The sequence below is a fragment of the Melitaea cinxia genome, chromosome 11, assembly GCF_905220565.1.
Source record: "Melitaea cinxia chromosome 11, ilMelCinx1.1, whole genome shotgun sequence".
NCBI classification, from domain to species: domain Eukaryota; kingdom Metazoa; phylum Arthropoda; class Insecta; order Lepidoptera; family Nymphalidae; genus Melitaea; species Melitaea cinxia.
Genome location: NC_059404.1, coordinates 16,605,712 through 16,628,508, shown reverse-complemented (window position 1 = coordinate 16,628,508; position 22,797 = coordinate 16,605,712). Strand labels below are relative to the sequence as shown.

At 34.5% G+C, this 22,797-nt stretch overlaps 2 protein-coding genes across 2 annotated transcripts in view; one reads left to right on the top strand and one right to left on the bottom strand.

Annotated features, from left to right (window-relative positions):
* Positions 1-8,134, top strand: part of LOC123658119 (homeobox protein Hox-D1-like) — a 50,463-nt gene extending 42,329 nt beyond the window's left edge. The window contains exon 2 of the mRNA XM_045593585.1: positions 7,746-8,134. Within this exon, the coding sequence (XP_045449541.1) occupies positions 7,746-8,134 (389 nt within the window). The remainder of the gene's footprint in view (positions 1-7,745) is intronic.
* A 2,030-nt stretch (positions 8,135-10,164) lies between these two features.
* LOC123657656 (lipid droplet localized protein-like) lies at positions 10,165-20,929 on the bottom strand. Its single transcript, XM_045593177.1, has 8 exons — positions 20,752-20,929; positions 18,871-19,061; positions 15,931-16,060; positions 13,993-14,128; positions 12,954-13,025; positions 12,332-12,722; positions 11,220-11,314; positions 10,165-10,319 (listed from the first exon to the last, which is right to left on the bottom strand). Exons 1-8 carry the CDS (start codon positions 20,927-20,929, stop codon positions 10,217-10,219), a joined length of 1,296 nt encoding a protein of 431 aa, XP_045449133.1. The 3' UTR covers positions 10,165-10,216.
* Between the last annotated feature and the right edge of the window lie 1,868 nt (positions 20,930-22,797).

The window sequence follows — 22,797 nt, the reverse complement described above, 5'->3', positions numbered from 1 at the left end:
TGGAATCGGGGATAAGGTCGGTAATGCGCTTGAAATGCTTCTGGTGTTGCAGACATCTATAAGCTACGGTAATCGCTTACCATCATGTGAAACGTACGTTTGTTTACCGACATAATTGTATAAAAAAAACTGACAATTAACATTGACTTTTTTAATAAGCCAGACAAAGCCGTAGATCTTCGTCTAGCTAACTAACTGGATTAGCGTTTTATTTAAAGTCCTTGAAAGACAAAACCACCAGAACGTGTCGTCAGCAGCGCGCCCACAGACAAAGAGATGGGTTTGTAAGTTTTGCGTCACTGTCAATATTGTCACAGGGATGCGTACGCGCAGGCCGCCCGTTTGATGGCGCAGTTTCCATTGTCGATTATTTCGTAGATCATTCTTTGTGACGGCAATTTACATTATACGATAAAAACACAAAAGATAAATAATTATCTGTAATTCTTGGTAAATAGTCAAAATTTTCTTAATTTAAAGCACTTTTAAGTCGTCGTTTTACAAATTATATTTAAAAAAATTATCTTAAATAAATTGGTTTTTTATGTTTAGCTACCACTGATTCGAAATTTAAATATTCGAATGATACCTGTGCTATGAATTATATATGAAATATATATGAAACGTATGTCTTGCGTGAAAGCCAGCTCTACAAAAAGTATACAAACACATTTACACATTTTTTGAGTATTATCTATCTTAAAAGACACTCATAATGATGTCTAATATTTTAATTTCAAGCTCGTCCCTAAACAATTTATGTTATTATAATAATTAATCATTAAACTTGTGTATTGAAAGAAAAACGCTATCAAATAAAAACTATTAAAAACTTTCATATTTATCCATAACTTTATTCATATCTTTAATTTATACGTAAAACCAGCATTTATTTTTTATATTAATAAACTAGCTGTGCCCGCGATTTCAATCCGCGTGGAATTTAACAAAAAAGTTTCGTTCAGTTTGCAGAGCTATAAAATTAAATAAATGTCGTAAATAAAAGTAGCCTAAGTTTCTCCTTATTACTTTATCTATAATATAAAAATGAGTCGCTGAATGTGTTGCTAAGCGCAAAACTCGAGAACGGTCGGACCGATTTCGCTAATTCTTTTTTTAAAATATTCCTTGAAGTACGAGGATGGTTCTTACGGAGAAAAATTCTAAAAAAAAAAATTAATAAAATTAAAGAATCGACTGTTAGGCGATACGAAGTTCGCCGGGTCAGCTAGTCTATAATATAAAAATGAGTCGCTGAATGTGTTGCTAAGCGCAAAACTCGAGAACGGTTGGACCGATTTCGCTAATTCTTTTTTTAAAATATTCCTTGAAGTACGAGGATGGTTCTTACGGAGAGAAAAATTCTAAAAAAAAAAAATTAAAAATTTCCTGAAAAAGTCTAAAAACAACACTTTTCGATACTCCCATACAAAAGATTTGTGATAATACTTAAAAGTCAATTTGAACTTTAATACCATACGATAAAGTTTGTGTTAGGCGATACGAAGTTCGCCGGGTCAGCTAGTTATTTATATTTATAAATGTAGATGGAGAAAATATTATTTATTTGTATAGATTAATTTTGTAGTAACGTTTGAAATTCAAACAACAGTATTTTCTTAAATATTTTTTTTAATATATTTGCTGTCAATCTAATAAAACGTCCAATGGAAACAAAGATTCATCTCAAATTCTAAGTCGGACTGCATACGGGCTAGTTGCGCAAACAGACGCACAAACACGCCGCTGTTTGATGTGCCAACGGGTTGCTGTCCGAGTCAACATTAGACGTGACTTGTGTGTGCCGTGGGTTTGCTTGTTTAATGCAATTGTTTAGTTCTAAGTTAGGTCACTATGTATGGTCAGTCTTTCTCTCGCCTTGTATTGATGTCCTTTTGTTAAGGAAGCTAGTGTGTAGTTGAAATTGTGTTTGCTCGAAAAAAAAACTGACTTCAATTACATCGACCAGTAATACAACGTAGATAGACGATATATACGCTAAGGTTAAGATATTTGCCTCCCTTTTAAGAAAAAACCTCATAATTACTCCACTTAAACGACATATCATTTTAAAGATATTTGCTTGATCTACCGGCATCAGCAATTAAAAAATATAAACTATTTAAAAAAAGGTTAAGTCTTCGCTTCGCTTCGCTTCTAAGCTTTATGAAGAGGGAAGGCTACTTTTTATTGCACTTTTTCCCCAGATCAAGGCGGATGAAACCGCAGGGCCCAGCTAGTATGCATTATTAAAGAAACTCAAAAGTACTTGTCAAATCTCGATTAAATTTAAAAAGGATCACAAGACAAGCAGCACCATTCGATTAAAAAAAAAAACATCGAAATCGGTTTTTCAAATCGGTTGAAAAATAGGTTCACGTAGACCTAATTTGAACAAATGTTATTTCCTAATTTCAATTACTGTAGGTCAGTAAGACTGTGAATTGTTAAACGTTTTTAATGATAAGACAATAAAAAAAAATCAAGGATACAAACTAACGCAATTGTGTATGTTGGAGCTTTAGCACCGAGTAGCAACCATAAGCGTTACCCTTGATAGAGAATATATACGGTATGAGATTCTAAATGTTCCTGTATGATGGAAAGGAGACTATTATTCAGGAGGAAACATTTGCTCTTAGGCTCAGTACTATCTATAGTTTTAATAATAAAAAGTCCGATTTTTTGCGGTATAACCATTTAACTGCTGGCTTCCAAATACACAGGCCGAATACTATGGGCAAAATACATGAGTTCACGCCATTTTGGCGCGAGCTTGGGGACTTAGGTAGCAGTGGACTGCGATAGGCTGAAGTGATGATAATTAGAACAAAATAAAAACATTTTAGGTTGTTAACAATCTGTATTTTTGTTTGTTTTTTAAGTATATGTCGTGACCGGATACCACGAAGAAACTATAAAACAAAAATTAAAATGTTGTACAATATAAGTCCTAACCATGAGGTAGGAGCCTAGATACTTTTTGTTTCGCTATGTAAATTCGGTAAGTTTTCCTTGGGTAAAAAGATGCAAGTCTATAGCTAAACGTATAACCCTATGGAGAAAATTTCATGAGCGTCATAAAAACATGATCAAGTGCAGACCAAATTCACATAGATAGTTATGAGAGGCTATGAGAATTTAGCTGTGTGGTTACGGCATTAAAGAATATAACCACCCCCTCTTATGGTGAGTGTCGTAAGAGGCGACTAAGGGATAATACAGTTCCACTACCACCTTGGAACTTAAAAAGCCGACCGATGGCGGGATAACCATTCAAGCAGGCTTTGAAATACACAGGCCGAAGACGGGCAGCAGCGTCTTCGGTGCAACAAAGCCAGCCCTGCGGTCACCAACCCGCCTACCCAGCGTGGTGACTATGGGCAAAACACATGAGTTCACGCCATTCTTGGCTCGAACTTATGGAGGCCTATGTCCAGTAGTGGACTGCGAAGACTGATGTGATGAGAATTTAGCATGGATTTGTCCATTTTTTATTAGGTTTACGATATTTTTTTTCACAGGGAATCACAACATCGTTTATTATTATAGATTAACAGTAGTGAGTAGTTATTTATAAAGCTAACTGTGCCCGCGACTTCTTTCAGATGTCTTTTCGCGTCTTATAATACGACGATCACAATTTTTTGAGTTAGACCTTCAGCAATACAACTGCGTAAACCGTATATTTTTGCGTAATTCGCGGATAAAAATACAAACCGACAGAAACCCCTAAAAATTATTTGTTTAGCTTCTATTAGCCTTATGAAAAAATATCTTCAATGTACGGAAATAAAATAATAAAAAATCAAAATCAAAAATTACTTTCTCCAAATAAGGTTCTGATGTACTTCAAATAAGGTAAAAAAGCTGTGCCCAGCAGGAAATATCCTGCTCTCGACCAGAAGATAAGCACAAAGCTAAATAATTCTGCTTTGAAGTAGTATTGTGTTCGAAGAGTAGGGTCAGCAACGCGCTTGCGATGCTTCTGCAGGCGTCTATAGGATACAGTAATCGCTTACCATCAGGTGAGTCGTACGCTTTTTCGCCGACCCAGTTGTATAAAAAAAACGAATATGCGTTAGACCACACGACTGAAGTAAAGCTTCTTTAGCAATAGGCCTGCACTGTGTCAGATATACGAAACGAAACTGGCTATGAGAGAAAGATAGAAAGAAAATGTGTGCTCGCACCTCGCTCTCTTGCTCCGTTCGCCTCGCCCTATCACACTTTTTGTTATGCTCTCGTCACGCATTCACCAGCTTACTCTCCAAGTTAATCATGCGTAACGAAGTTTTACTTTAAAAAAGCACTTCTTAACCGACATCCAAAAAGGACGAGATTCTCAATTCGACTGTATTTTTTTATGTATGTTACTTCAGAACTTTTGACTGGGTGGACCGATTTCGACAATTTTTTTTAAATCGAAAAGTGGTATGTGTCATTTGGTCTCATTTAAATTTATTTGAGAACTAACAACTACTTTTCGAATTATATCTAATAATGCGGTTTTACTTGACTATTTTTTCATCGACCTACGTTGTATTATAACGCATAACTTTTGACTGGGCGTACCGATTTTGATGATTATTAACTTAATCAAAAGCGGATGTTTATCATGTGGTCACATTTAAATTTCATCGAGATCTGATAACAAATTTTTAAATAATCCTTGATAACGCGTATTTACTTGACTATTTTTTCGTCCACGTGCGTTGTATTACTTGTCGATGTAATTGAAGTCGGTTTTTTTTTTCGTTTGCAAGCAAATACAATTATGGATTGTCAACTTAGAAATCAAAATTATATTTGTTTTTATTGAATTAATTATAGTTTTAGTTAGATATAGTTAACTCATTCCTAACTTTTGTCAGTTCAGTAATACGTTAATATAAGTTTATTAATTGTTGCTTGGTCGTCCCTTGATGGAACCCTGCCTGCCCGCGTCCAGTTAATCCCTTTCTCCCGTTTAATCCGTCAACCCGTTACAGTGCAACAGTTGTTCGGGATTGACCGTTTCTATATTAATTTGTTTCCTTGTATTTGTTTTATTTGAAATTTTCTTCTTTTATTAACCGACTTCCAAAAAAGGAGGTGGTTCTCAATTCGATTGTATTTTTTTATGTATGTTACTTCAGAACTTTTGATTGGGTGGAACAAATTCGATGATATTTTTTTTAATCGAAAAATGGTACGTGTCATGTAGTACAATTTAAATTTAAGTAAGATCTGACAAATACTTTCCGAGTTTTATCTAGTAATGCATGTTTGCTTGACTATTTTTCCGTCGACCTACGTTCTATTATACCGCAAAACTTTTCACTGGATGTACCGATTTTAATCGAAAGTTGATGCTTGTTTTGTGGTCTCATTTAAATTTGATCGAGATTTGATGACCCCTTTTAGAGTAATCTTTGATAACGCGTAATTACTTGACCATTTTTAGGCACACCTACGTTGTATTACTTGTCGGTGTAATTGAAGTCGTTTTTTTTTTTTCGTTTGCGAGCAATCATAATTATATAAATAAAAGAGAATTGCCAAAATGTACAATGATTACGTGTATAACTTCCAAACAACTGCAACGAATTTAATAATTCTTTTCTTTTGCGTTCTTTACTGGCATTACAACAGAAGAAAACAAAGAAGAAAAGCTTAATTAACGAAACAACATTCTGGCGGTATGAAGTTTCCTAAGTCAGCTAGTTAATGATAAATTATTATTAATGTTTTGGAAATTTATTATGTCCTAATGACTACAATAATTTATTTCATTTTTCGAGAAATTAAGTCTCATCGATTTTATACCAGATTAGTCTTACATATTATATAATCAACTTAATAAAATAAATATCTAATAACATACAAACACGGTCGTCCGTTCCCATGTTGAGCAACTTAATGTTTGTGTCACAGGTAACAGCCAACTGTTATATATATATATTTGATAAATTATAAAGGCATAATAAATACATAAATACACACATTACACCGAGACTCAGGCGTGAATCGAACCCACAACCCGCGGAACAGAAAGCCGGGCCACTACAAACTGCGCTAGAGATGCTAAAACGAAAATAATATTACGAAATCCAGATTTTAGTTTACTTAAACATATATTACAAGGAGATACCTCATAAAACTGAGACATTTTCTATTTTCAAAAATTATTAATAAATAAATTTTAATTTAAAATTTAATTTTTAAAAATAAATTTTTTCAAAAATTATTAATTAATAAATTTTATTTATAAATTTTCGACTAGCCCGTTGGCGCAGTTTGTAGTGACCCTGCTTTCTGCTCCGAGGGTTGTGGGTTCGATTCCCACCCCGAGTCTGGGTGTAATATAAATATTTATTTATATATTTATATATGTATTATTTATAAGTATGTTTATCGAAAAAAAAAAATATGTAGCTATATACCAGTCCAGGCTGTTACCTATAACACAAGCATTAAGTTGCTTACTTTAGGAACGGACGACCGTGTGTGTATTGTATAGATATTTATTTATTTATTTATTTATTTATTTATTTTACCGACTATGGATAAAGCAGACTACGACAGTTTGAATCGTCATTATACAGATAAAAAATTTAATAACCTTAAAAAATTATTATGCTTAGTATGAAACTACCATTAATTGGGAACAAAAATTCTATGTTCCGTAACAACATTGACTAATCGTCAAGAATTAAATCAAATTTGAAGAAGTCTTGCATGAAATACAGCGCCACTAAACCCACACTTATTTATTATTAAAATAATTTTAAACCGAACAATTAAGTTTAGCTTCTTAGCATCAATAATTTAAAGCGTATTTTTAAATATTGTTAAAAGCTATAATTCATATATGTCGGCTGTGTGTATAAAAACTGTGACAAGAACTAAGCGAAGTCAAAAGTCAGCGTTACAATATTAAGTTGACAGCACGGCCACGTAGAGCTACAATCGTGTTTACTTTACAGCAATAAATGTGAATAAATGTCAAAACTTCATACGAAGGTGAGTCACGGAGCTGCAGGTTAGGCACTCCTGCACAGCGGGGCGTCTCCTTAAAGTCAATATTGAAATATCTCATATCTCTCTCCGTTTATTAGAAAAAAATTGACACCTGTCTCGAATTTTACACGCGATCTGCTCCCACGGACATTTCTTTGTAATTTCGTAAAAAGATTACGAGCAATGAGGCTTTGTATAAACAAAACCTTACCGCAAATATTTGTTTGAAAAAAATCCGAGTTGACCGACAGCTTTTCGCTTTTTTGTCGTTCAAGTTAAATAGCCGTTCTATGTCATTGTTATGCGAAGGTTAACGGATATTTGTTAGATAAACAACAAGCAGTGGTTCTGAATAGAAATCATTAAAGCTAAATCTGCTCAATGGTTAATCCTATTATTGACAAATCTTACAATTTTATTAGATTTTTTTATCGTTATACGGACCTAATTGCTAACAAAAAGTGCATGCAAACTCGAGTTAGAAACTTGAACCAAATGTTCTTATATTTTATATGCATACTACTTTAATTATTTATGTACACATATTTGTAATTACAATATCAGTATTACAACCCTTCAAAACGAACTTAAATGTAAAAAATATATTTATATTATCGAAATAAAGATTGAGGGTAACATTTTTAGATTACACTATCTTATCTGATATAGACTAATCTATTCAAAAACCGCTCTTTTTAAAAATGCCTACATTATTATTAACTTATCGTATTTTTTCTTTGCAGTACCAAAGCTGATGATACCTCCAACGGATTTCGTGAACCAAGGCGTCCTGGGCAGCCCTCAGGAAGGTCTGCGCACGCCCACGGGCAGCCAGATGCTGGCCAACCCACTCCTCAACCTGAACAACACCGGCAGGACCAACTTCACCAACAAACAACTTACAGAACTTGAAAAAGAGTTCCACTTCAACAAATACTTAACAAGAGCGAGAAGAATAGAAATAGCTTCTGCTTTACAGCTAAACGAGACTCAAGTCAAAATCTGGTTCCAGAATAGAAGAATGAAGCAAAAGAAAAGGATCAAAGAGGGCCTCATCGTGGCCCCCGAGGCCCCTTCGACATCTCACTCTAGCGCTGTAGGCTCAAACGAAAACAGCCGGGAGTCGAGCTAAATAAAGTGTCTGTGTTAGTGACTTTACTTGATAATACGAAAATGGAGTTCGTTCCACCCATTGTTCCAGTCATTCCTATCAGAAATTAGTTACAAAATATTCCAAAATTTGTGTACAGCGATTATCGCTTCAAATGAAAATTTTAACGCCATTTGTAAATCTAGGAATTCATAAATAATATTTTCATCCTGTACCTATAACAAACGCATAAAAACACATTCTCTTAATAGCTTTACAATGACATAATAAAGCCCTTAGGTCCTTAGACTTAATATGCCTCCAATAATCCGAAGAGGTACCAATATATTCTTGTCAATAAAAAAATTTCTTATCTCTGGTTCAAGTTAAGCCTATTGTAGATATTTTTCTGTAACTTTAAAGATATTTAACGATACAGATTTGGAAATTACGATAAAACACGATTAAATATACAAGCGAGAAGCATTGGTATTAAACTACAGTAAATTTAATACAATAAATTAGTCAAATAGAAGCAGTACCTTAGACACAAGATGGGTATAGACAACTAAATACTGCCGCTTTTAATTGACAATTTTTTTGTATAATTATATGTACTATCTGTGGTTCAATTTAATCTCTCTATCTTGTATAGAAGCTTGTATAATAATGTTGAAAAAATATCGCTTTAAAATAAAAAATAAAAACATTTAAATGCCTCCATACATATCTATTTTTACGCACATACAGCCTTTTTGTAATATTTATGATAGTCTAAATAAGTGTATTAGGATGTTTGGTTTGTAGCAATATTCAAAATTCAATGCAACGTAGATTATATATTTATTTTTTATTTTTTTGTGTATATACAAAAAGGTTTTATACACGTATAATATATAATTTTGTTTTGAAAAATATTTGAAAAAATGAGAAAAGATTAAGTTAAGACATTTTTGGATAGTTCTTTTTTTAATCTTTTTTTCGCAATGGATTATTTTGTAATAAATTTTCAGTGTTTTGTTAATGAGATTACTTAGTTTAGTTTTCTTTTATATATATTCTATAGTAAGTTAGGCTTAAATGTGTAGTTAAATCATTTTTTAATTTATTTTTTTTACAATCGTTTTAGTTGTTAACGGCTTGAATAAAAATAATTATATTTTAAGACATTTTTTACGTCGACGTAATTAAAACCAAAGCTCATTTTTAATTATATTTATGTAAGTACAGACAGCAGTGAAGTTAAATAATCATTTTTAATGTATGCATTTCAATTGATTCAATATTGAAATATATGTTACTAAGAGACATACACACTTTTGAAGATATATATTTTTTGAGATTTAATAAAACTGTTTCACAAGTTGTGGATAGCGCTATTTGACGGATTAGGTTATCCAACGGATAAAAGTTTTGGATGTATTATTCTTTTTTCGCATCGAATTGTACTGTATTTATGAGATATTTCTATTCGCAAGACAAATTTTATCTACTACTTGTGAAACAGGCCCTTAATTTTTGCTGCTGACTTTACAAAGGTCGTTTTCAAAATAAATTTATATTTTCATATTTCACTTTGCCACATAAAATTTTAGAAATTCCGCAAATTCTTTTATCAATAATTTTTATATTTTCAATTTCGTTTTATTTGAGAATGGCCGTATGTAGAATAGTGTACAGGTTTCAAACTAAAACCATCGCTAACTAAATGTATATAGAACGCGTTAAATACAATTGTGTGTACATTTTTGTATTAATTAGTCACTATTAAAATTATCAATAAATTAATTATAACTATTTTCAAATTGAATCTTTTTATTTTATCATCTAAACAGCATCACATATGCATTTTATTTTCTTATAAAAATTTTTTTATTGTAATAATATTTTTTTTAAATTATCCACAAAACAGCTGAAGGGAATGCTTGAGTGACAGTGAACGCAATTTTTGATTTATTTAATGCCAATAACTAGTATAGAAATGTTAGTAACGCCATCTCTTGGCGTTATTAGTTAGTACAATAAGTAAAAACCAACTTTCGTATGAAAAAGTTCAATAAAACTCCAATAGGTGCCATGATTGAATTTATGTTATTCATTTTAAAATAACAATAATTTTTAATACTATTCTGAACTTTTAACAATTTCAAATTTAATATTATTCTCTTGTAAACGTTTTACAATACTAGTTTTTCTGAAAGCGACGCCACCGGTCACGACTCCGCCTCTGTAACGAATTCATTAAATAATTTTAAATATTGTTAGGTGTAGTTTATTTGTTTTGTAGTTATAAACTAATTATCTTGTCTTTATTCTAGCACTAGAAAAGGGGAAAAGTAAAAGTTAGTTGATGAAAACATGGATAATATTTTTAATAAACGGGCTATACTGATACATATATAATGATCATTTGACATAACTGTCATTGAATTTAGATTTAACTTAAAATTAAGTTTTAACAATTATTTAATACATTTTAAGTAAAGTTAATCTAATCGCAATATTAAATATATAAACATTCATATTCAACTTCAAAACATCCCCTGAATAACACACTATGTGTATGAGTCTCGGAACGAGAAAAACCCCAAAAGCACAATTTAAAAAATCTAGAACGAAACAAACATATGTTTTTTTTTATGTCACTAGGTCGGCAAACAAGCGTACGGCTCACCTGATGGTAAGCGATGACCGTAGCTTATAGACGCCTGCAACACCAGAAGCATTGCAAGCGCGTTGCCGACCCAATCCACAATCCCCCCAGGAGCTCTGGTCACCTTACTCACCAACAGGAACACAATACTGCTTGAAAACAGTATTATTTAGCTGTGATCTTCTGTAAGGTCGAGGTACTACCCCAGTCGGACTGCTCCATATTTTGAGCAGGAAATTTCTGCTGTGCCCTACCTCAGTGGAAATGTATGATCAATACAAACATTTATCAAACCTCGTAATGCAGTTACAGCAATTAGATGTAGGTATACTCTCCAGTAATTATTACGAAAATTATAACCCAATGGCTTGAGTGTGCTACTATAATCATGTGACAAAACAATGGTCAATTAGTGACACCACGACGACATTAATAAAATAAATATAACATAAAATATATAGAAAATAAACGTACGCGGCAGGCATTTTATCTCTCTCCTTCAAAATGGTAATAGCTGAGAATATGATAGTTATTGCTGTTGAGGTGTACGCTGGATCTAAGCCTGTCACCTAAAAATAATATCAAGAATCACCTATTTGTCACCAAAAATCAGCTGATTTAGATTTGTGAAGGATTAATTTGTCCAATAACATTGAATATATTGCAAATAAGATCAACAAATTTTTAGCAATTGACAGACACACACAAAATTTACTGTATGAAGTTGTATTAGGGCCTATTTCTCTGGTTTTGGATATCACTGTTTGACGGATGAAGAATCCAGCAATGAACATTTTTTATACGTTATTCTTTTTTACTATCGAATTATATAATATTTATTTCTATTATATTTCTGTTCGTAAGTGGAAATCTAAAAATTTTAGGTTATTTGATTTTTTTTTCATGTCACTAGGTCGGCAAACAAGCGTACGGCTCACCTGATGGTAAGCGATTACCGTAGCTTATAGACGCCTGCAACACCAGAAGCATCGCAAGCGCGTTGCCGACCCGATCACCAGGAGCTCTGGTCACCTTTCTCACCAACAGGAACACAACACTGCTTGAAAACAGTATTATTTAGCTGTGATCTTCTGTAAGGTCAAAGTACTACCCCAGTCGGGCTGCTCCAAATTTTGAGCAGAAAATTCCTGCTGTGCCCTACCTCAGTGAAAAGTTTTTTGTTTGATGTGCTAGAGGCTCTAATAACCTATATCCTTCCTTGCAGTTAAATCTTATTAGTAACTTATGTGCAGGATAGACTTTATCAAGTTGGAAAAGCAGGCGCTTAGAATCGACGAGTTTTTATATGTATAATAATTTTGTGTCTACAGTTCTGTACATAAATGTGTAAATATGTCTTCAAACAAAGCCGCATGATATTGAATGTGTATAATGAAATCGTAATGAAATTGTGTTAACAACATTGCATACGTTAATATCTACAACAGAATTGTCAGACACACGTACACGTCAAGAAAGAAAAAGAAAAATTCCTAATTCCACATTTATCGCTTACAAAGTTATAGAGAAAAAAATATTGTAGAATAGGAGACAAAGATTGGTATTGTTATTTATAAATTACTCACGCTAATTCTTGCTACAACTTTTTTATCAGGCGCTTTTCCCAAGTCGGTTCCTTCATTCCAACCCATCCCCAACATTTCATACTGGAATTTGGACTCATCCATTGCTCCTTCCTTCGGATCTCCGTATGTCACAGCACCGAAGGAACACAGCCTCGGATAGTTTAATAATAAACGTTTCGTACAGGGAATTTTGCATAATATAAAGAGAAATATGCATCCAATAATAGTTCCTATAGCGGTTAAAAAACCCGGAAATGCTACGTAAGGTTTGTACTGAACAGGACGTTTTCCCTCTAGCGATAATAGATGGCGTTGCGTTCTATTAATAACGAAGCTATCAGCGCCCGGAAACGGAAGACACCATTTGCTTAAGTTCTTGTGTAAGAGACATCTGAAAATAATTAATAAGAAATTAAATTTAATTAAAAATCTGAAAAATGTATAAGAAAAAATTAAGAAAGTGTTAGAAATTATAACGTTACGGTTTTCAAAAAATTAAATTAAATTAAAAAATGTTTAACTAAGAAAAAAACAATCAGTAAAATAAACTTTTACAGTTTAAGTGATTCAAAATACTGACTGGAATAAAAATATAAAGATTGATAACAATCAGAATCCATACCTCTGTTTTAATTCTGGTTCTAGGTTGAAGGAAGGTTGCTTCCCTATTTCCTTCAAATGTACCGCCGCAACTCTTTAATAGAGTAAAATTGAAATTTAAATTAGACACTGTCAACACACAAATAACAAAAAGTAAAGTAATTATTTCGAATTAGTAAATGGACAAAAATTCAAATCATAATTCCGATCTACGTACTTAGTTACATACTTATTATTACGAAAAATAAGAAAATGGAAAAAATATTTTATACAAATTTGCTAAAAGAACTGAATAATGAATAAATTAAAACTTTACATAAAATTTTAATGTATAATACAGTTCTTATCGCTATATACGTTTTATAACATACGAAAAAAAAAGAAATATACTGTTGAATATAGAACCTCATCCATTTTTAATGACGGTTAAGATGTAATACTTGCTCGTATGGATGTACAGCAAATAACAAACAAAATACGATAGTTAAATTTTCATCAATATATTATTTTATTATATATACGTAAAGTAAAAAATTTGTACACTTATAGTTTATAAAGGGAAAGAGTTCAGAATGCTAATATTTTTTGTTAATTATGCATAATAATATATTCAATCAATAAAAAAAAACATTACACACACTACCATGCAATTGACATACACACGCATATTACACTCTTTTGTTGATTGTCAGACTGTAGTCAAATTGAAAATTAAAAAAAAGGTTCTCAATTTTCATTATTTTTTTTTTGTTTAAATTTTTAATTGTGGTCAAATTTCGACCACTGGACGACAATTAATTCTCATAAATATGCAATAAATATTTTTAAATTAAATCTATTTTCGAAGTAGAATTAATTACGTAAAATGTCCTCAGATGCGTCTTATTTCTATGTAAATTTAGTTATCAAACCTTGTTTACATAAATAAAGAATAAAAAGAAATTTCAGTAAACTGTCTATGAAAATTAATATTACCAGATGAACATTTTACAAGCCATAATTAGGGTATTCTATATTAGCGAAGAAATGCACATGCACATGCTTCTGAACTGTTAGTTTACATCAAAAATGTATGTAAAATGTACCTGGTTATGAGTGACTCCCAGCTGCTATATCGGACGATGCCGTTAAAAATCTCACTCATCATTCGCGGTGGGAAATAAGTTATTAAATAAGATTCCACGGAATTTAATGTACCTACAAAAAACAGAAATAAGTAAAATTTAGACCTAGTTGTATGTAACTAGGTCGGCAAACAAGCGTACATCTCACCTGATGGTAAGCTTATAGACGACTGCAACACCAGAAGCATCGCGAGCGCGTTACAGACCCTACCCCTAATTTCCTCCCAGGAGCTCTGGTCACCTTATTCGCCACATGAAGTCAAACCACAAAACAATCAAAGCCTTGTGAATGGAAGAAATTGCAATACTACATAATTAAAAGTACAACTCAGCATGGCGCGTGACAGGATGTGATATATATGTGCGGGCGGGTAAAGATGCTGTGCTGTGTGGCTACGGCGCCAAAGAATACAGCCACCCCCTCTCTTCCCGTGGGTCTCGTAAGAGGCGACTAAGGGATAACACAGTTCCGCTACCACCTTGGAACTAAAGAAGCCGACCGATGGCGGGATAACCATCTAACCGCTGGCTTTGAAACACACAGGCCGAAGACGGGCAGCAGCGTCTTCGGTGCGACAAAGCCAGCCCTGCGGTCACCAACCCGCCTGCCCAGCGTGGTGACTGTGGGCAAAACACATGAGTTGACGCCATTTTTGGCGCGAACTTGTGGAGGCTTATGTCCAGCAGTGGACTGCAATAGGCTGGAATGATGGGTAAAGATGTCAGGCTTGATTTCTGCGTCATTAATATCATGTCATGGCAACGTCACGGTACGGTCGACATTAATCGTGATATTTTGGGTTTTGTATTTAACTAAGGTAACTAAGGTTTATTGGAATTTGAAAGATACGAAACTGGCCTATTAAAAAGACAGGTAGGCAAAGTGTAGTTACAAGTGTACTTACATAGTGACTATTATAATACATATGATTGTAAAGTTTACGTGTCTGGTTTTTTAACTGACTTCCAAAAAAGGAGGTGTTCAATCCGATTGTTTTTTTTTTATGTAAGCTACTCAGAACTTTTGACTGGGTAGCCGTTTTCGATGATTTTTTTAAAACGAAAGGTGGTGCGTGTCATGTGTTCCCATTTAAATTTAATTGAGATCTAACAAGGACTTTTTGAGTATATCTAATAATGCGTATTTACTTGACTATTTTTTCGTCGACATACGTTGTATTATACGCACAACTTTTCAATATGTATACCGATTTTAAAGATTCTTATTTTAATCTAAGGCTCATGCTGGTCATGTGGTCCAAATTTAACCGAGATCTGACGATGACTTTTTGAGTAATCTTTGATGATGCATATTTACTTGACTATTTTTTCGTGTACCTACGTTGTATTACTTGTCGACGTAATTAAGTTTTTTTTTTTTGTCTTAAAGTAAACACAATTATTTAATTTTATGACGAAACTGTTTTAGTGATTAGAAAACACTAACTATCTGTGTGTATGCGTAAGGAGTTATAGGTATCAGCTTATATTGAGCGCTCAATATTCAAGCCTCTTTACCATACACGTTTACTACATCTATATAATCTAACGCACACATAAAAGAATACGTAAATTATTTCGCTCTGGTGTAATGGCTTGTTACAAGATTTCGATTCACGCTCGTGATGGATTTGTATTTGTACAAATATTTCTTTCCTGTCTGGTTTGTCCTTGTGGATCTCACCACCGTGCCTCGGAGAACACGTTAGGCTGTCTGTCCCGGTTGTCATCATATACCCCATATAGCGATCGTTACTCATAGTTGGATAGCCGAATACCCTCAATGGAGCAGCGTGATGGATTAAGCTCAAAAGAGCTTTGCCCAGTAGTGGGATATTACAGGCTGAATTAATAAATTACTTGATACGTACGTACCGCCAAAATTCTCCTCCAAGAACTGCACTCCCACATCAGCGGGTATGCTGCTGAGACCACAGGCATTAATGATAAAAACTCCCGCCTCACGCGCTGTCTTGTCATACTTTTCTTCTAATAACTCAATAAACTGGAAAATAAAATGTTTTATATGTGCCTAAATTTTTATTAAAATTGGGCACAGCAGAATATATCCAGCTCAAATCTGGAGTAACACGGCTGGGGAAGTACCTCAAGCTACAAAAGATCCCAGCTAAATGATACTGCTCTGATGGAGTGTCGTGTTCCTGTGATGAGTTACGTAACCAGAGCTCCTGGGCAGGGTCGGGGATAGTGTCAGCGACGTATTGGCGATGCTTCTGCTGTTGCAGGTGAGCTACGCTTGATTGCCGACCCAGTTGTATATAAAAAAAAATATCTGTACTTTGAAAGCGAATCGAATTTACGACTCCTGTGCAAAAGTAGGGTCAATGAAATGTTGACCTTCAGGCCAGTTAATGTAAGTGCATTCATTTTACTTATTGCAAACAAAACTAACCTCTCTTGACCGGGAATCCCTATTTAGGAATGTGGAACCTAGATACATTCAAAGTGGGTAACCTTTAAATTATGTTTACTTCTAAGTTATAATAACTTGTTTACAGTATACGTAGGTATAATATACTAATAGACCCGGCGGATTCCGTACCACTATATTTTTTGTGGGTATATTGATGTTTATTTATCGACTAGCCCGTTGGCGCAGTTTACAGTGGCCCTGCTTTCTATTCCACGGGTTGCGGGATCGATTCCCGCCTGAGTCTGGGTGTAATATTTGTATTTTATATTTATATATGTATTATTTCTATGTATATTTATAAAAAAATCGTTATGGCAGTCGGCTGTTACCTGTAACACAAGCATTAAGTTGCTTACCATAGGAACAGGCGACCGTGTGTGTATGTTATATGATATTTATTTATTTTATTTATTATTTATAACGTAGGTACTTGAGAACTGCTGTCAACGCCGTCTATTCCTTTGGTAAGCAACATAGCATAATGCTTGTGTTATAGGTAACAGCCGACTGTTATAGCAATTAATAAATATAGATAGAAATAATACATATATAAATACAAATAAATATTACACCCGGACTCTCAGAGAGAATCGAACCCGCAACCCGTGGAACAGAAAGTAGGGCCACTATAGTATTTCTGTGGTCTGTGGCCACTACAAACTGCGCCAACGGGCTAGTGATTGATTGTTTTTTCCATTTTTGTTAATAAGGATATAAAATATAGTTGGTCAATTTGGAGCAATCGTTCGGAAGAACTGTGCACCAAATTTTTAATTCTGTATTATTTTAAAAGTTAAGTTCAGAAACATTGGTCTGATAAAAATCCACTTCTACTAGATCTTTCAATAAGTCCCGAGACTAACCTGGAAATGGCGCATATATTAAAAACTCTTTTGATTTTTAAAAAGTACTGGCTATCAATACAAGAATATGTGTCAAATTTTTAAAAATGGAACAATAAAATTATTGATTTTGAAACATTTAAGTGACGCTACGGTTCTAATTTCGATACAATGGAAAAAAACGAGTTTCGCGTGTTGATAAAACATTGTTTTTTAATGGGAAAAAATACCGTTGAAGCACAGCAATGGCTTATAAAATGTTATGCAGGATCAGCTCCCTCTAAAGCAACCATTTGTCGGTGGTATGACGACTTCAAACGCGGTCGCATGGACACCAATGATGGGGAACGCTCAGGTCGTCCAAATGAAGCAGTGACTCAACAAAATATTAACCAAGTCCTCAAAATCGTATTGGAAGATCGGAAGGTAAAAGTGCGAGAGATAGCCGAGATAGTGAAGATTTCAGCTGGTAGTGTTTTCACTATTTTACATAAAAATTTGGCCATGAAAAAGCTTTTTTCTAAGTGGGTGCCGCGTTTGCTTACAACTAATCAAAAGGAACAACGTATCAATGATTCAGAGCGATGTTTGGCGCTGATGAATCATAATAAAAAGGATTTTTTACGTCGGTATGTAACAATGGATGAAACCTGGATATACCATTTCACTCCGGAATCCAATCGGCAGGCAGCGGAGTGGAGAGAGGCTGGTGAAAGCCGCCCGAAGCGTCCAAAGACTCAGAAATCGGCCGGTAAGGTTATGGCGTCTATATTTTGGGATGCGCATGGAATACTTTTTATCGACTACCTTGAAAAGGGGCAAAATATAAATAGTGACTATTACATGTGCTTATTGGAGCGATTGAAGTACGAAATTGCGGATAAACGGCCTCACATGAACAAAAAGAAAGTGATGTTGCACCAGGACAACGCGCCTTGTCACAAGTCCGTGAGAACGATGGCCAAAATTAACGAATTGGGCTTCTAATTGCTTCCTCATCCCCCTTATTCGCCAGACTTGGCCCCCAGCGATTACTGGCTGTTTGCAGACCTTAAAAAAAATGCTTCAGGGTAAGAAATTTGACTCAAATAGTGAAGTTATCGCAGCAACGGAGGCTTATTTTGAAGCCAAAGACAAATCGTTCTACACACATAGGATAGAAAAGTTAGAAAAGCGTTGGAGGGACTGTATCGCTCTTGGAGGAGACTATGTTGATGAATAAAAATTAATTTTATAAAAAAGATCTTTTTTTAGCACTTAGTCTCGGGACTTATTGAACCACGGATCCGTTCCAAGCGCGTATGAAAATCGATAGGTTATCTCCTCGCCGAGATCGATAGCGACGTCCGGTTAACCTGCTATTACGCTTTTATTTACATGTTATTTTTCTTTGTTTCGAATTTGATATCTTCGTTATATACACAACAGACATAATATTTACGTTTCTATCACTCATTAATGGAATATAGAAACTACATTTAAAAAAATTACAGGTACGATGCTATAATAAAGCCTAGCTACAATAAAGCCTATTTTAACCTGAGTTTCCCCACAGACGTCAAGATAGTGGGTCTTGAACTCGACACAAGCGGCGACTACGACCTCCCCGAATTTCGTAAATGGTCCAGAACAATTGATCAGAACCTTCGCTTGAGCGCACATTCCCTTGATGGAGGCCTCGTCATTTCCGTCGGCATCAGCGATTATTTTTATGTTTGATAAATCGTCACCTGAAAAAAGAAATATACGTAAGAGGCGACTAAGGGATAACACGATTCCACTACCACCTTGGAACTTAAAAAGCCGACCGGATAGCCATCCAACTGCTGACTTTGAAATACACAGGCCGAAGATGGGCAGCAGCGTCTTCAGTGCGACAAAGCCAGTACTGCGGTCACCAACCCGCCTGCCCAGCGTGGTGACTATGGGCAAAACACATGAGTTCACGTTATTTTTGGCGTAAACTTGTGGAGGCCTATGTCCAGCAGTGGACTGTATAGACTGTAATGATGATGATGAACGATGAATCAAGATTATATTAGCATTTTTGTGTAAATATAAAACAAATGCAAGAAGAAAATAACGCAAATTAAAAGTTAGCAATCGTAGATTTGGAATTACAACCATCTAATTACATCCAACCGACCTTGGTCGCAGACGAATAAGTCTCTAACGACATAATTATACGTTAGAGTCATTAATTAACAAAATTATATGAAGCCTTTAATTTTTAAATATAAGTTTAACTTAGTTTTTAACACTTTGTAGTTAACATTTACATTCAAATTACACAGTTATTTTTAGAGTAATGAATTAAACATTGTTTAATGATTATTTTTGGTCGTAAATGATAATAAACCGACTTCAAGTAACACCGACTACTAAAACTCAAAAATTAGCCGTAAGATCTTCATTAAATTAAAAAAGACAAGAGATAAGCACTAGCTTTCGATTAAAAAAAAAACATCAAAATCAGTACACCATACGCTACGCTACGCTTCAGCCTGTAATATTCCACTGTTGGGCATAGGCATCTTTCCCCGTGTAAGAGAAGGATCCTATATGTACCTACTATGAGTAACGATCGCTATAAGGTGTACATGATAACAACTAGGAGCGGTGACTTAACGTGCTCTCCGATGTACGACGAGGAGACCCACAAGGACTGTACAAACACCCGGACCACGGCAAACATCTTTATGACCAATACAAATATTTGTCATGTGCGAGAATCGAATCCACAACCACCACTGCAACAAACACAAACCAGTGATGTGACCGTTGCGCGCGCGTACACCATACACTCAGTAAATATTATGAGGTCCTATTTTTTCACATCAGTTAAAATTATTTGTAGCCTTTTCCATTCAATTTCAGACCTCTCACACGTGGAGCAGAGCGTATTCCAATCTCTTATAAATTTAATTATCTTATAAATTAATTTTAATCTGAAATAAAACACCAAACAAGTTGTGTCAAGTTGCGGTTCAAAAATATGAAATACCCACTTCTTGAAATTCATTTTGTTTGCCTTTCGAAGATCATACTAGAGAAATACAAACGGAAGTAATTTTTGTATCATAAAAATTAACGACAGAAACAAAATAGATTTTAAAAACTTATTATTCTAAAATAACTAACTGTCGGTGGCCACTTTATACCAAATTTTCTTTATTGTTTTTTTTTTTCATATAACATGGGTAACAAATAAGTATATGGTCAGCCTGATGGTGCCGATCCTACTCCCGACCCATCACCAGGAACTATAGCTATCTTACTCGCCTCAGGGATACAACACTGCTCGAGAGCAGAATTATTTGACTATAATCTTCTGCAAGATTGACAAACTTCCTCAGTCGACCTGCTTCAAACTTCAAGGAAGATCCTGCTGCGCCCTATCTCATTCAAATAAATTCTTACCAGATTTCTCGGACACGTCACGTAGGACTCCCTCCAGCTTACTTTGGCTCCGCCCAGCTACAGCCCATGTTAAATCTGGATAATTTTTGCCGATCCTAGCTAGTTCATTCACGACACGCTTGCCGGTGAATCCAGAAGCGCCAAATATTACTAGGTCGAAGCGCTGGGATGCCGGCATCTTGAAAATTACCAAAAAAATCGTTTAATTTTAAATCGACTTATATCTCAAATAACTGAACTTAAATAAGAATAATTAATAAGAATAATTGTGTTTGCTCGCAAACGAAAAAAAAATCCGACTTCAATTACATCGACGAGTAATACAACGAAGATCGACGAAAAAATAGTCAAGTAACAACGCATCATCAAAGATTACTCAAAAAACAGTTATCAGATCTCGATGAAATTTAAATGTAACTACATGATAATCATCGGCTTTCGATTAAATTAAAATCGGTACACTTAATAAAAAGTTATTGCGGATTTTCAAGAAGTTCCCTCGATTTCTCTAGGATCCCATCATCAGATCCTGGTTTCCTTATCATGGTACTAAACTAGGGATATCTTGTTTCCAACAAGAAAAGAATTATCAAAATCGGTACACCTAGTAAAAAGTTATTGCGGATTTTCAAGAGTTTCCCTCGATTTCTCTAGGATCCCATTATCAGATCCCGGTTTCCTTATCACGGTACTAAACTTGGGATATCTCCTTTCCAATAAAAAAAGAATTATCAAAATCGGTACATCCAGTAGAAAGTTATGCGGTATAATACAACGTAGGTCGACGAAAAAAGCGTCAAGTAAAAACGCATTATTAGATATAGCTCGAAAAGTAGTTGTTAGATCTCAAATAAAATTAAATGGGACCAATTGGCACACACCACCTTTCGATTAAAAGAAAATTTGTCGAAATCGGTCCACACGGGCAAAAGTTCTGATGTAACATACATAAAAAAAAAAAAGTACAGTCGAATTGAGAACCTCCTCCTTTTTTTGAAGTCGGTTAAAAAATGTAATTGAGAACCTCCTCCTTTTTTAGAACACACACACACGCACACACACACAAGCACACACACACACACACACACACACACACACACACCAACACACACACTATCGCAATCCACTGCTGAACATAGGCCTCCACAAGTTCGCGCCAACAAATGGCGTGAACTCATGTGTGTTGCCCATAGTCACCCCGCTGGGCAGACGGTGACCGCAGGGCTGGGTTTGTCGCACCGAAGACGCTGTTGCCCGTCTTTGGCCTGTGTGTTTCAAAGCCAGCAGTTGAAAATCAAAATCAAAATCAAAAACAGCTTTCAAAACAAATTAAAACTTTAAAAATAAATTATTATATTTGTAGAAGTAAAGCTACCACCGATTCGGAATGTAGATTCTGCAAAGAAGAATCGGCAAGAAACTCCGCAGTTACTCTTTTGAAAAATAATATATAAACTGTGTTTTAGTAGGTACAAAATTAGTGACATGTTGCATAAAATACAGCGTTATTAAGTCCACACATCTTTATTAACTATACGTAATCCTGCACCGAGTAATAAGCTTTATCTATTATTATTTTTTTTAATAAAAACTTTAAATTTATGCTGACACAATTCCAAAATCGTTTGTGGGATTTTATTATACATGCGAATACCATGACCCAGAAACGTTTACTTTGCGCAGTCGGAAACTTGGCGTTACGATTTTGTTATTCCTTCTCGTGTTTACAATGCGATTATTACTATTTACGTCAAAACAGTGAATATTATTATAATAATGAATATTATTGGATAGTTATCCCGCCATCGATGGGCTTTTTAAGTTCTATGGTGGTAGTGGAACTGTTTTATCTCTTAGTAGCCTCTTACGACACCCACGGGAAGAGAGGGGGTGGCTATATTCTTTGCTGCCGTAACAACAAAGCCTTTTTGGAAGTCGGTTGATAAACGAATTAATGAATACTTATAGTAGTAAACAGTCACAAAAATAAACTACCTACCACATCAAATAAATATATCAAATAAAAGTATCAAAAGAAAACCAATT

Excerpts from the sequence above, each read along its gene's own strand:
- LOC123657656 (XM_045593177.1), bottom strand. The coding sequence starts at position 20,929 with ATGCCGGCATCCCAGCGCTTCGACCTAGTAATATTTGGCGCTTCTGGA. Across the intron at positions 19,062-20,751 it reads TGACGTGTCCGAGAAATCTG|GTGACGATTTATCAAACATA; the intron begins GTAAGAATTTAT and ends TTCTTTTTTCAG. Across the intron at positions 10,320-11,219 it reads AGAGATAAAATGCCTGCCGC|AGGCGGAGTCGTGACCGGTG; the intron begins GTACGTTTATTT and ends AATTCGTTACAG.